The sequence below is a fragment of the Opisthorchis viverrini genome, assembly GCF_000715545.1.
Source record: "Opisthorchis viverrini unplaced genomic scaffold opera_v5_456, whole genome shotgun sequence".
Lineage (NCBI taxonomy): Eukaryota > Metazoa > Platyhelminthes > Trematoda > Opisthorchiida > Opisthorchiidae > Opisthorchis > Opisthorchis viverrini.
In genome coordinates this window covers 271,321-286,473 of record NW_008752112.1, presented here as the reverse complement: position 1 = coordinate 286,473, position 15,153 = coordinate 271,321, and the positions used below count along the sequence as shown (strand labels likewise).

Genomic DNA, 15,153 nt, shown 5'->3' with positions numbered 1-15,153 from the left:
CAAGTGATGCAAACGATATAGAGAATCAGTGGATTCGGTAGTGACGTTGGTACAGATAAGAGAAATCGCATCAATGCTCCGACTTCAGCGTCAAAATAAGCATGCACGTGCTTCAGCGGAAAGTCTATGAATGTTGGGTCGCCATACAGCAATTGCCTGGCAGTGAACACCACCCATCAAAAAACCACGGATTCTACACAGAATATTTCCGCTATTGTGCTTCAATGAAATCACCCTCTTCGATCTACAAGAATGTTCTTTTGCTAACAAAACAGGGCTCGTGATTAGGGTCATATGCTTCGGTGACGAAAACTCTTGTTACCGTGGGCCTAAATCGCACGCAACACTACTTTCGATTCCGCGCAAACCATTTGCAGGTGCACTATTTTGTGTAGGGATCCATTAAATCACTTCTTATTGGGAGATCCGAGTTGGATGCGTCATTCATATGTGATTGGGACTCACATTTCCAGGTTATCATCTAGCTTGTGTCAAAGGGTGTTATAGAGCGACAGGCGCCGTATCGAATTTACAGGTCCGGGACCTCGACTGCTGGAGTGACCGGAGTCGACCTCTCTCATTGACAGTCCTTGTTAATAGGAGATAGAATGGCGTAGTATCCGATTGTCCTAACCTATTCATGAAGTGTGGTCTGACGGTTGTAACCAGAGGAAACAACGAATCCTGGAACGAACATAACCAACTATTCGCGAACCCGTTCGAAATCCTTGAGGTGTATCAATTTTTACTGATGACTGAACACAGAAGAGACTGTATGAACCATAGAACATGGACTTCGTTGGAAAATGCTAAAATTTAGCAGAGTAATACCGAAATCCGAAGTACCCACCTCGTCGATATGCAATTGGACTACCCATGGCTCCAGGAATCAATGCAGGCGGAGGACCCGGAGGGGTGCGGTAGGGTGTACAGCCCATTGTAATATTTCCATGGATCGACGAGTATGAGTCACTGCCCGCGACGGACGAGTAGGCGATTGGTCTGTGAAGCTGATGTTGTGGTCCGATAGACATGTCCGCTGCGGACGGAGCACCCGTAGAACGTTCGCCTCCATCAGAATACGGTATTTTTGGACCAACTCGAGTGAGCAGTTCTTGAGGTGGCTTGTCACCCTGAGAAATATTACCCGAACGGAGGTGTCCGGATTGTGTATTGCCACAATGTAAGGATGCAACGCCCGGATGATTGTAAGGTGGCGACAAGTGTCCGTGTTGAGTACCGTTCAGCGGAGACGGGAAGTTTGCCTCACCGGGGTTGATAAAGCGACTCAGCTGACGTGATGTTGCTCCGGATTCGTTGAGACCACTCCGGCTGTGGTAGGTCGTTCCACTCGCGACTGCAAGATCAAACTGTCTTGAGAATGAATTGCCCGTAATCCGCGGGTAGCGACTCACGCGTGTGGGGGAAGACCGACAACACCGATGACAACAGCAAACCACGGCTCCGATCCCAATGGTAAACGTGACAATAGTGCTAACGGCAATGGCGAAGACCGACAACACCGATGACAACAGCAAACCACGGCTCCGATCCCAATGGTAAACGTGACAATAGTGCTAACGGCAATGGCGATGGAGGCTGGGATTCCGAGTGATAGTAGCCCAGAAAGACCACCGACGGCTTGTACATCCTCTTCAATCCATTCAGCATCAGTTAGTCCTAAAATATATTTTGGACAAGACGAGTAGGTCATAGAATGGGTGAATTACCAACACAAGATGCATGAAGTTGGACTAGGTTTTGCCGACTGTTAGCGGGTCAAAAACAACGGCAAAGACATGACTACAATATAGTTCTGTGAAGGGTTGAAATGCTGCACACCACGACACCTCTTGAGAAGCCAGTTGCTCAGAAGAATACGATAAACACAATCAGCACCCTGAAAAAGCTTCACCTAACCCCTCTCAGGAGGTATGCTGCAATGGATTTGGCCACTTAGTTACCCTTGACGATAATGTTTAATTAATCCCAACAACAATGTCGCTGGCATTCACACGTAGAGTAGCATTTATCAGAACATGCCACGCAGTTAGTGTATATATCTATATCGTTCAACTGTATCACCCTTCCGGTGCCTAGCTGCCATGCCGCACGAAGGATGCATGAGGGCTGGGATACTGCCAGGTCGCCCAAGCCTAGACAGGGGAAGTCGAGAGGCAGAGGTCGGGTTCGAACCGCCAGTTGCCACCACAAAAGCCACGCAGTTGCAATACGGACTAGAGGCGATAGCATTGGTAGGCAGGAAAACGTCAAATGTGACACATCGTCCAGCTCCACAACACTGTCCTTAATCTAAAATATAGTTGCAATACCTTCCACTCAGCTATGAACTGTGAACCGAAGCCCAAGAAAGACCGTTCACTTAACTGCCATGTCTTAGTAACACCCCTTTCTGATGACGCCTAGTATCGGGCCTTTTCCTGGTTCTTCTCTACTACCATAATCAATGCTACTCCCTTTCACAGTTTCTGACATCTTCCTGCCAAATTACCACATGTCACCCGCAGAGTGGACTTCTCACTTCTTTGTTCATTCGAACTAGACTTTGTAGGTTCCTAGCATTCTCTATAGTCTCGTCGCTTTATATACCCAACTCGGTGGAAGCTGCATTGGCTGCCTCATAGTTTGTGTTGTTATGCACTCTTGGTTACAGGGCCGTTTATTGTGTAACGAAATCAATTTCATGAGAACTTAAGCTTGTGGTGTTTTTTTTGCTACTGTCTTTTCAGTAACGTATGCGTAACTTTCCAACTGCGCTATAAATGCAATGCAGTAGACACACAGTGAGGTAGAGCTGTTAGGAATATTCTGGAAAGAGCATCAAGAATACATAAACGCTTTGAAGGCTACTGAGTTTTCTTTAAACGATTGTGGAACGTGAGGAGGACGGTTAGAAGCTCCGTAGGAGGGGCATTTTTCGAGTCAACCCAAAAGGCTTCTTTGTGGAACGGGGTATGGTGCATGAATGATCACAGACAAAACTCGTTATGCATTACTTAAAACTGCCAAGTGTCGCCTATTCGGTTGGGGACAGGTTAGTATATATTAACATTTACCGGAAAAACTGGAGCGAGATGGCTCAAGCGGTTAGAGAGCGAATTCACTGACCGAAAGGCTCATGGTTTGAGACCGACCTCTGTCACGCGACTTCCCCCGTCTAGGCTTGGTCAACCCGGCAATATTTCAGCCCTCGTGCTTCTTTCGGGTGGCATGGCAGCTAGGCACCAGAAGGGTGTTACAGCCAAACGATTTTTTTACCGGAGAAACTTTGACATGGCGGTATGCACATTAACCACCAGGGTCCAGCTTACCAAAAAGAATTTCCTGCATCTTGTGTGGTGGGACAAGTGTACAGCTCATCAAAATGGATACCCATATCCGAATTTCCAGGCACTAATTTTCAGACCCAAATTAGGGCAACCGTACGCAAATGAGTGTATTTCGTTAATTTCGTGCTATTTGGTTTCAAGTAGAACATAAGGTTGACGGAAACTCGGCGACTGCGCCTACCTGATGAAGAAGACCAATATGGGCGAAACCGGTCTTGAGCTGTCGACGAATTTTCAGCAACCTTATGAGTAGTGCATTACGAATATCGATGTTATTCTTTGGAGCAACCTGTTATGATGGTTCTCGTTCATCCGCTCCCTCATTTTATCAACAGAAACAAACGACAACGTCGTTCTCTATCCGGCCCTACATTCAAGCAGAAAAACGGCCACATAGAATATGCTATTTTAAAATGAATCACATGTAAACCAGTGACCAGCTTACAATGAGAAACCGTGTGTGGTCAAAACAACATTGGGAAACAAACAATGCGCTTTGCTTTGTTTCATTGGTTGCTGTTATCTGAATCGCGAGCTTACTCTCACCCGTTTGGTGTGTGTTCGTCTAGCTGAGAAAAAGAGCAGCTGTGAAGCATGGGTGCGGGACGTAAAACGAAGGACATTGAAACCAACATGAAAGCATCAAACGCTACAAGTGATGGGGTTTTGTCTGAGCGTTTAGTTTAACTGTACTCAAGCGGCAGACCTAAAAAGCCGAACATGAAGTTCACCGTCCATTCAAAGCCGAGACATCCAATAGGCACTCAATGGTATTTTGATTACTGACCTTAGCTACTGTACTGGTCCAGTCGCCTATGCCTTGGGATCGAACAGTTTGCAGAGGCATACCGCTAACCAACTATCGAGCACTGGTATGTACAGGGAGAGTGCACACTCGTACAAGGGTTACGAGTGGACGTTTAGTAATTTGCTTTGCTTGGCGTCTTCGATGAGGGTCGACAGAGACTTCGCTGAGCCACGCAACATACACCTCGAAATTAGGGTTTTTGAGAAATAAGGCGGGTATCGCATGTCCCGAAAGGTCATTCACAGGCTAGTATACGCTCTTTTTGCCGCCAAACTCCACTGTTCCACACAAACCCCAAATCAATAGTGTGAAGCACTATGAAGCGAAGACACTACATTGATTGTTATTCTGGTCAACGACACGAACTGTGTCACAGTACACTGGAAAGCCGCTTAGCTCCGCTGTTGAACCCAGCTGGGGAGCCTTGACTAACCTAGACAACATCCGTCACTTAAAACGTTTATCCTAGGTCCTCAGACTGATCGTTAGTAGTAGCCCAGATGACTATAAAATTATGTCCACTTGGATATCCCCCCTTTTTTTTAAATTTTCTGCTCCCAACAGGATACTGCCTCATCATACCGATTGATTTGTCTTTATCACTATCGATCTTAAGCCGATTAGTGCTATCTTAATAGACAATCCATCCGTATGCCAATAACGCCAATCCATTTTCTGAACGCAGTAGCAATGGACTATTTACGTAGTTTTCGACAAAGCCATACATTCGGAAAGCCGGCCCACCAATGTGCCAGGAATGAGTTGATACATCTCTGTGAAAGCCGCTAACTTTGATTATCACACCGTAAAAGTTGTGTACGATCAGCTTATCAAAAGGCCGATACACTCATCGTTGTGTTCACATCCTATGCTGGTCAACCGATGGCACTTATGCTACGTTTGTTAGAACTCCAATATAATGGCTGGCTACGCTAGTAAAACTGGTACGGGCGATTTCGAAAGCGAAATCAGGTGAGGCACGGAAAAACCACTGAAAATTATATTCTTCAAAGCTGTCAATCAGCGCGAGCCGATCACTCAGTGCACAGCGAAGCGGGAAAAGTGGAGTGCACCTTCGGCAAAAACGAATGCATGAAGTTACTCAGTTCCGCCTAATGTTAAGGCGACCAAAGGAGCACTTGTGGTAGCGGATTAGACCAAATAGGAAGGCGGTGACGTGTTCTGAGTAAAAAATCACTTCACGAAATCAGTCAACTGTGAACAGCGGTCAACTGACACTGCACAAAGGTAAAAAACACCCAGGGAAGCCGAAAGATTGGAATTCCATCAACGGATTAGTGTGCATACATGTGTAATTTTGAAAAGCAGGTGTAAATCCGCTGTCATGGAACCGAAAATCTTAGGACTTAGACTGATGAGAATTGACAGGAAATCACAGCGGGTAAGGCCAACTAATTAAAATCCATGGCTAACGAGAGTCCAATTAATGACAAGACGAATGCCCTCAATGCTGCTATCACTCCACGATACCTAGTTCGACTGTATTGTATGGAAATAGAGATGAGTGGAGTAGCTCCACCAAACAAACAGAGACCTAACGGGGAAAGTGCTTGCAGAGAACCTAGAAACAGATAATATGGGGCACCTCAACAACGCAGTAACCCACAGATATGAAACGATTGCTGATTACCAACCAAGGTACCCATATAATTCGATCGTAATTAGGTTGGAGACTACCATGTCTCAAGCACAAATTTCCAAGCAAAACTATAGGAAACTTGCAGCGAAAAGTGGGAACGTGATTCTGAATATTCAACTGATTTGGGCATAGTGATCCGAGGAACGGAATCCAGTTGGTAGATTCGGCGCACCTGTTTTGCTACCGGTTTTATATTCGGTCGTAAGATGAATAATAAAATAATGGACTGCTCAGTTTGGCGAGCAAATATCAAGTATTTCTATCAACAGTGTGATCCCTCCTTTAACGGATGAGTTGGACATGACGTTCTTTTGAATAAGGGATAGTGAGTAACTTCACTAACTGACATTCCCGAGGTGTTCATCCATTAGGATACCATCGAGCCGGGTGTACCAACTCAGTCTTTGCTTGGCTTGGTACCTGAGTACGTACGTGCAAAAGGGGATATTCAGACTCCGGGCAACCGTTCAGCTGCACGTTGCCTCAGGAAACTCCAGAAACCATATCTCTACTTGGCTCGTGGACTGTTTTCAAAAACTCATTGATATAAACATTCAGTGGAATCTCCCTCACATGTAGATTGCACGTTACAAAGGCACTCTGTGGGATCAACCAGTCGTTAATCAATGAATACATCGAGGTTTCTTTTCGGTCATCAGCGATAATTCACATAACATAGGTGTTGGATGGTATTGCGGAAAATGTGGGGAAACCGGGGTAGATTTGTTAGGAAACTGTCCAGTGAAGAGTTCTCATATTCAATTGTAACCCAACTATTTGGTTGTCTGGTGAGGAAACCCGAGTAGGACCTATCGATTTTCATTCAACATGCGGTACCCGACGGCAAGCAACGGGAAAAACTCTTAGAGGATGTTGTTTGTTAGGAAATCACTCTATCGTACTGAATGCATGAGTCCTGTTTGACGATTGAGATCAGTGAACTACCATTGAAACTCGCATAGCTATCTAGTTGCCTTTGTTATCCGAATGCAATAAGGGAGAGATCCCTCGGGAAAAGTCACTTTCTTGAAGAGTTCACAGCGAATTTCCCGTATAGAACCGTTCCAAGGTAAGGTAAGGTCCCCTGTGCTATCCTCTCAAAGGGCTGCTTACTGCACAAGGGGAACAGAGAAAATTTGTTTTGATGATCGCATTCACGATAGCGAAACAAGACATTTCAAGGAAACCCGATTCGCAGACACCACATCACCTACTACCAGGTGTTTTATTTGTCTACTATGATCGTCACCTGAAAAAAGGCTGGATTTAAGGAGAAACTAATCATGCTGCTAAACGGTAATTAGTGACATTCTCAGCACAACTAAGTATTGCGATTGTAGACTGCCGTATAGTTTTATAGCCGTGAACCATGTATGAATGAACAATATTCCAATTTACCGGAGATCGTGGCGTGTGACTTTTCGCCATTCCAACCATAACAACACCAGACGAAGGCAAGTCACTCAAATCAAGCCGCATTACTCATTGGCCAATCGGTCAGCTGTGCCAGTTCGTGTGTGTGAAGGAATGCTTGCGCGGTAACACAAGTTCAGACGCGCATGTACACGGCGTGTGAGGCATTCGGAGTTTGGCGGCATCATTAGACAGTGATGAGAAAAATAAACATGAGGACAGATGTGCACTGTGGACGAGTCTCGACAAGGGTGGAACCGTTGCAGTGTGCTTCTCGGTTTTACAGCATAGACGTAGTACAGTCTCACTTATCGACAAGTGGGAAGAATGTCAACCAGAAGATCCGCCTCATAAAATAATCACGGCATAGCACTGGGTGAGAAAGCGCTCAGCTGAACACCCTTTCATAGCACTGGGTGAGAAAGCGCTCAGCTGTAACACCCTTTCGGTGCCTAGCTGCGATACGACCCGAAGGAAGCACGAGGGATCAGGCGTTTTCAGGTTCACCTGGTCTAAGCAGGAGCAGTCGAGATGCCAGGGTTGGGATCAAACCGAGACCGCCTGATCAGTAAGTTCGCGTCTTGATAACTGAGTAACAGCAATTTCGACCGGTCATGTCAGCGGATTCTGTTCTATTTAGCGACACCTCCGCATTGTGACGGGATCTAAAGTACAACCGGTCTAAAGTGGAAGCAGCTGGTTCCGCTGACCACAGCAACAAGGGCTAAGAACGAGAGTAAAGCACAGGCGTCTACACCAGAGGAAACTCAAAAACTTACCCCGTCGATGACAGTGTTCGGGAGTTTCGTCTCGACCGTCAGCACAGTTAGAGACACCATCACAGACGGTTCGAAGAGAAATGCAGTAACCTAGACCGGGTTGTTGCCGTTGTGCACCGACAGTCTGTTCCGCCGATAGCCCGGAGCTGACTTCCGATCCACGTTGTTTAGAGGATGAACTTCCTAGAAGAGCACTGTATGGGCGTCGGTCCGTGAAAAGAGTGGAACCAGTATCCATGGTACTTCGAACGAGACTAGGGCGATTACCACAATAGAAGCTTCCTGACGAACAGCTCTGAGTTGTTGCTGAATGGTAATGAGTGAAACATGATTCAGATCGAGAACGCTTAGTGTCTAAGCATGAAAAAGATTCCGTAACCTCATACAACAACTTCACCTTACCGGCAAAGTTAACTGATTAGCTGCCAAAAGCCATTCACCGTACGACAGTAATTGGCACGAGAAAAATGATTACCCTAGCTTATACCACACTCTTTGTGCTTGATAGCTCGGGGCGAGATGGACCATGTGGTTAGAGCGCGAATTTACTGACCGGAAGGTCCGTAGTTCGAACACGACTTCTGCCACTCGGCTTCCCTGTCTAGGCTTGGGCAACCTGGCAGTATCCCAGCCCTCGTGTCTCCGTGTGGCATGGTAGCTAGGCACCGAAAGGGTGCTACAACTGAATCGTTTTTTTTTGAGGTGTTCAAAACCTTGCCTAAACTGAGGTCTCTGGTTTGTTCGATTCCAAGGCGCAGTCGGTCAGTCAGAGTTGGTTAGCGTATTCAAGCATGGATATCCGACCTATTCTTACCAAGCCTTTGTAGTATTTGAACCGGCGTTAATTGTCATTGTTGCATACGATACTCATGAAATTGCCAGTCTATCTGCTTGGTTTTCTGTGTAAGGCGCTTGTATATAACAATGAAACACTCCGCTTGTAAATAAGGTTGTGAAGTGAAGTGTAAAGGTCGCAAGCGCATGGTAGCTCACTTCGGCCGGACTTTGATGACACCGATGACTTCGTCCGACACCGGTAGACCCGGCATCGGACGAAACGGGTGGGTCTAAAGCATTTCTATCGGCCTCATAGTCGGCTAGAGTGAAAATTCGTCAGGATGTGATATCCCCGTGCAAGCGTCACCATTATCTACAGTCGTTCTGCTGGAGCAGAATCTCAAGGAAACGATCCAGACCTAGGAGCTCGAGACCTGAGTAATCGGTGACATGGCAAGATCCACTGAAACGGACCACATCGAACGCTATGGAGCACTTCAGCTGATGGTTACTTTCAGGTTTTCACAGAAGACACTAGAAACTATGAATTTTAAGGGCGTAAGTGGTGGTCTTTAAAACCAGACTCGCTCCAAAACAACTAGGACGGAAACTGGTGTACGACTGATACACATGCTGTCGATTTCGAGTCGACCAAGAAAAATTCATCTTGAATGTGGCTTTTATGGCCCTCGAATGCCCTGTTCTTTCGGGTATGAGCGCAAAATTCAGCTCTGCAGTATTCTTGCTCGTGGCGTTGCCGGTTGTGTTTGGTACATTTGTGGCTTTGGTAGAGTCGAGGCACAACCAAAAGGATGTGGGCGGTATTTTTTAAAAGTCCCTCGTTAGTTCGGTGGTCTTTTGGAGGTGACATTGTTCACTTTGTCAGGGTGATCAGTCAATTTGGCATCAAGCTTAGAATGAGTAGAACACCGAAATTCCACTGAAATGGGTATCTGTATCCAAGTATGTACATTCAATGAACCTAAGCCACAGTTAGGTATTTCATGGGTTCTAAAACCGTTCAGCTGTAACACCCTTTCGGTGCCTAGCTGCCCTGACACCCGAAGGAAGTAGGAGGGCTGGGATACTGCCAGGTTGCCCATGGAAGTTGAGAGGCAGAGGTCGGGTTCGAACCACGGAACTTCCGGTCACTAAATTCGCGCTCTAACTTCTGAGACATCTCACCCCCTTGGTCAAAGCTTGTAAGTGTACGAGGTTCCTTCACACATCCAAACGTATGGTCTGATTGATACAATACTCTAGCGGCAAACCGAAATATGAAACGAGTTTTAACTCGGGTAACTCTCTACAAATTGAGAGCGCAAATTCTTTGGGTCGTAATATTGAGTAGGGTAGTGAAAACTTAGGGGCTCATCCAGAAAGCGGTATCTAATTAAGGACTCGATATTCGTATTAGTTCACGTTATTAAACGATCAAACATAACGCAAGACTTGCTTTCTGTCAGGTCAAGGAACCTGACAGCAAGGAACCCCAAACTACTAATCCCGAAAAAAGGTGAAAAGTGGGTGGTTCAGAAACCATCAGCTAGGAGAAATAAAACAGTCTAGGTAGGCTCAATCGCCGCATGGTTTAGCTTACAGGACAGCCGAGAAGGTCTCACAACAAAAAGCGCAAACGAAGGTGCTGCACTTACTTTCCTGGATTGCAGTGAGGATCAGACGAAAGCCGGGGTGCTGATTTGAGGTTGTCGGGGGACGAATCCCAGACGTGCTGTAAAACAACCAATGAACTCGTGACAGATTTACAGATTTACAACCACGTAAACATGCCGTGCTAACGGTTGTGGTTGTGAATTTCAAAGATTAAGTATATGGATTACACGTGATTGAGGCGGGGATTTAGCCAAAATGCGAAGACTCGATTTACATATTCGTTCAGATGACAATACACGGAGAGAGGCTATTGAAGGACTAGAAGTAAACGGGAACAAAAGTGCGATTATCGAAATTAGCAGATGCGCAGCTGTGAGATACTCCAAAAGTTAAATTCCCTTTAAATAGTCCCCTTCAACCATGTGCCGTGTGAAACTTTGCCAAAAGTGAGCGAGTTGTGACCTGGTACCAAAGTTTTATCTTGAGGCGTGCTAGCAACCTGGGGAGCATCTTCTCCTTTCTGTTTTTATTCCAATCCAAACATAGGTCTCGATAGATTGAGACACGAAAGTAACCTCTTTCGTGTATAGCTTTCCCCCCTCCGAATCTGTTCAGCTTCGATAAATAACGAAATAATCCGCAGCAGTGTACCGCTGTCAGAAAATGTGTGACTGACGAGCTGAACTGAACGCACGACTATAAAAATAAATATAAATAAATGATCCAGCTGTGGCACCTTTCGGTGCCCTAGCTGCCATGCCACACGAAGGAGGCACGAGAGCTGGGATAGTGCCAGGTTGCCCAAGCCTAGACAGGGAAGTCGAGAGCCAGAGGTCGGGTTCGAACCACGGACCTTCAGGTCAGTAAATTCGTGCTGTAATTACTTGGTCCATCTCGCCCCCGAACGCACTATATATATATATATATATATATGGAATACTTTCTTAGCGTCGCCGATACCACAGGATTCCTAGGTGGGGCTCAAAAGATTGGATTCGTACTATAAAATCAATTGCCTGTCTCATTTAGTCCAACAAGGACACGTCGTTGCTTTGGGAAATTCAATTCCATTGTGTGAATACGGAGTCCCATCACCATGTGAGCTGAATGCAACCGTTTAAATTTGCTTCAGTTGATGAAAAAGTACATTCCTCACTCGATGTCTGTGATGCGTGGGAATGCTTACATCTCGCCCGACTGGCAGCTTATAACTATGAGTCACGTGACCGTGAAAACGAGATTTCGTTGAGGAAAAGTGCATTCTCCACCCAGTGCTTATAAGGCGTGTGGAGTTCAACCATCACAGCACTGACTAGATGAATGCGCTGTGTAGGGCTTCAGCACATTGCTTCAGTTGGAGATCAGCTCCGATAACACGCACGAGTTATTCGAACAGTCATCGACGTTCACTAAATTACCTACTGGAATACTAGTTAATGCGGATGAGACAGCAAATACAGATTCGATGTTTTTCTGTCGAAGATGCAGTGCAAGGACTTCTTGGGGTTCGGTTGAACCGGTTTCAGGCATACGACCGGTGGTAAGTGATATTGTTGAAGATGTAGGGGATCCGATTTTCTGAAGCAAACACGCTGGTAGTTTGGTCGATGACGAGCTATGACCGGTTATCGTGCACCGTCATGAGTAATATTCAATTCTCCGGGGAAAAAGAGAACCCACTTGAAAAGGACGGTATGAGTTGCGTTTCTCGAATTTGCACTCCTCCCCCCCTCCGGAAAAAAGCCCTAGCAGTTCACAAGCAAGCTATTCTGAGGGGTACCGATGTTGGGTAGCTAATGTCATGCTGAATGCGCAGACAGTAGCGCTTAGGTGGACCCCCGATAAGCACTATACCTTTGACTTCCGCGTTTTCTCGAATTCCAAAAGAATGGCTATATCAGAGATGTGGTCAAAATGGAACATTTCACTGCTTCTGTCAATACAAGTCCGTTGCCACTAGCCAAAAAAGGAAAGCAATTACCCGTCAACATGATGTATCGGAGCGTGATTACGAGCAAAGCCCACCATAGAAATCTGAGCTAGTACGTTCATCAAGTTCGATTTTTGAAATATCAGGAAGCGGTTCACAGCGCACTTGTCTAATTTTCCAGCCAGAAAGGGGCATTGACATTTACCAGCAAAATGACAATGGCGAATGTGGACGTTAATGCATTGGTCGTTCTCAGATCAAAAGCGCCCACAACGCGTCGCCGCGCGCGACAGAAACTTCACGAGGCAACCCGAAGGGTAAAGGCAAACGGTGGTCAAACCGGGAAGGCAATGAATCACGGTAAGTATCCCGTGGAGTTTGCACGTTTGATTGACCAGGCGGAAAGAACGGTCATTGTTTTTGTGTGCGTGTGTGCGTGGTCGCCCCGACGCACATACATAACTTGAACGTCGCGGTAGGAAACTTCATCCTCATTCCGTTATCTCGCTGTCGCTAATGATCATCGCCCGGGATGCGTGAACACGTGGATTAACGCGATGCAGTGTGCAGGTAGTGTAGAGTCGAGGCGACAACCAACACCACCACGCATACGAACGGTATAGAGAGAGGAAAACAAAATCCACAACTGAATAGATCAATGGGGAAGTCGGCGAAGGGACATGTGGAAGAGCCAAAGCGTCTCACCCAAGCAGCGCACACACCGGCATCGATCATTCCAGCCACTATGGTTCATGCGTCTGTGTGTTACAGCGTGATCAAATGACAAGCGGTTGTGGTGGCGCGTCGTTGGGAGAAGCAAAGATGAATATACCGGGATAAGTAGCGAAACATCTTATGTGAGGGTATCATCAAAATGACGGGCGCAACGCACGTGTTCGTCTGATCGGGAATATTTGTCGATGGGATGTCAGATAAAGCAGTAAAAATCGCAGAAATGCCACTTGGCGAGCGGCTCTGTTAATGTGCGTTGGAACAGTGATGGCGATTAATTACTGAAATCAGGTTGGTAACCGGAGAACTCACGGGGCTAATTCATCAATTTGTTGGGTGCCTTCCTATGTACCGGGTTATCAAATATCCATTACGAGTGACCCAGAGTTAGAATACAGTTTCGCCAAAAGCGGAGTGTCAGAGCAGTGAAGATGTTGCGAGATGTACAAGAAATGAATCAGTACCGTATGTGAATTTCAGATACTAACTAGTCCACGTTAATCCGTAGAACACAGAACGCACCAGAGTTGTAGCGGTGTGCTTGCGACGGCGCCTCAGGAGCGCGAGAAGAATGTTTAGACAGCGACAACAGGTGTGCTTTCACTGAATTAACACAACGGGTGTCCATTACATTTAATCAAGGCGATGAAGATAATTGAGAGAAAAAAGCGTTCTCTTACGGTTCCGAAAATAAAGTTAGAATCTGTCGAGAATTACAGGCGTTCCCAGCGTCATCTGAAGCACCGCTAAGAATACTCGTCACGCAGTATCCGTTGTCCTTCTGTACAGAACCAAATGCTACTTTTCATAAACGAATTTAGATGAGTCTTGCTGTCATAATATCTTCCTATGTATTTGATTATTTTAATCCAACTGCGCAGTAAGTAGGCGAAACGAATCGAATGAGGGCTGTCTATTAGAATTTCTGAACAAACGCCCAATATTATGTACCACGTGGAATTCAACTGGTAACAAGAGCGAACGCATGTCGTCAAATGTAGTCCGTGGACAGAAACATCGAAATAACTCAGTCCTATCAGCTAAATCGCCATTTATTGCAACTTACTGAATTTGCAATCATTCGAAGTACTTGGTGAAATTTGCGTAAGCAATCGGACGCCGTGACAAGTGTAGCTCTACTTTGGTACTTTTTACTGTTCCAATGTAACAGATTCATTTCTACATAGGCTTGGCTTTGATTATCTGCCCTCCAATGTATAATCAGTTACTCAACTGTTATGTGGCCAGAAGACTTGTCATGTGCCTTGCTTGTCTAGTCCTGAACGTCAATGTACATGGGCGACCGAACAAGCATGCATGAACTATAGCAATAATAATAATCGTTCAGCTGTAGCACCTTTTGGGTGCCTAGCTGCCCTGCCACACGAAGAAGACACGAGGTCTGGGATATGCCAGGTTGCCCAAGCCTAGACAGGGGAAGTCGAGAGCCAGAGGTCGGGTTCGAACCACGGACCTTCCGGTCAGTAAATTCGCGCTCTAATCACTTGGGCTAACTTGGGACTACCGCCATTCCCACTAAGCACCGCTTGTTCTTGCTCCACTGAGATTCTTGAAAGGAACTAGGTGCATGGCGATTATAATGATGTCACTGCCTAGCCTATGCCCCTTTATTTCCATTTTTTTCTGGATAATTTCCGAAGTCTTCTTTGGGCGGAAGTCGAACTACCGCCAAAACGTACCTGGTATAGGCTGGCGTCAGTAAACTCGTGACTGTGATTGGGAGACATGTGGTAAGTACTCTGGCCGAGGAAGACATACAACTCCAGCAACTGCGGTAGCCACGTACACTGAACACGTATCTGCTAAGAAATATGCTGTTCTGCATTGTGGGGCAGCGAACCATCAGTGTTGAACACTGACGTCATGGCGCCGACCATGATGATGATGACAATGGTTCTGAATTCCTCATTCAAAATGCTGGTAATTGTGAGGCGGACAGGGTTGTAAGGTCACAAGAAGTTCCGGTGCTAATGCTATCAGTCCAACCGCCCTAGGATTGGCTGGAGAGGTTGCGAGATATGGCCGCCGACCCAACTCAGTGGAATTGCTACCCAGATTTTCTCAGTAAG

The 15,153-nt window shown here is 46.1% G+C and overlaps 1 protein-coding gene across 1 annotated transcript in view; it reads right to left on the bottom strand.

Moving 5' to 3' along the window:
- The window catches only part of T265_15364 (hypothetical protein), a gene marked incomplete at both ends in the record, with an annotated part of 34,162 nt that overhangs the window by 612 nt on the left and 18,397 nt on the right, over nucleotides 1-15,153 (bottom strand). The window contains 4 exon segments of the mRNA XM_009177744.1: nucleotides 851-1,577; nucleotides 1,583-1,680; nucleotides 8,011-8,316; nucleotides 10,443-10,519. Coding sequence (XP_009176008.1) covers nucleotides 851-1,577; nucleotides 1,583-1,680; nucleotides 8,011-8,316; nucleotides 10,443-10,519 — 1,208 coding nt within the window.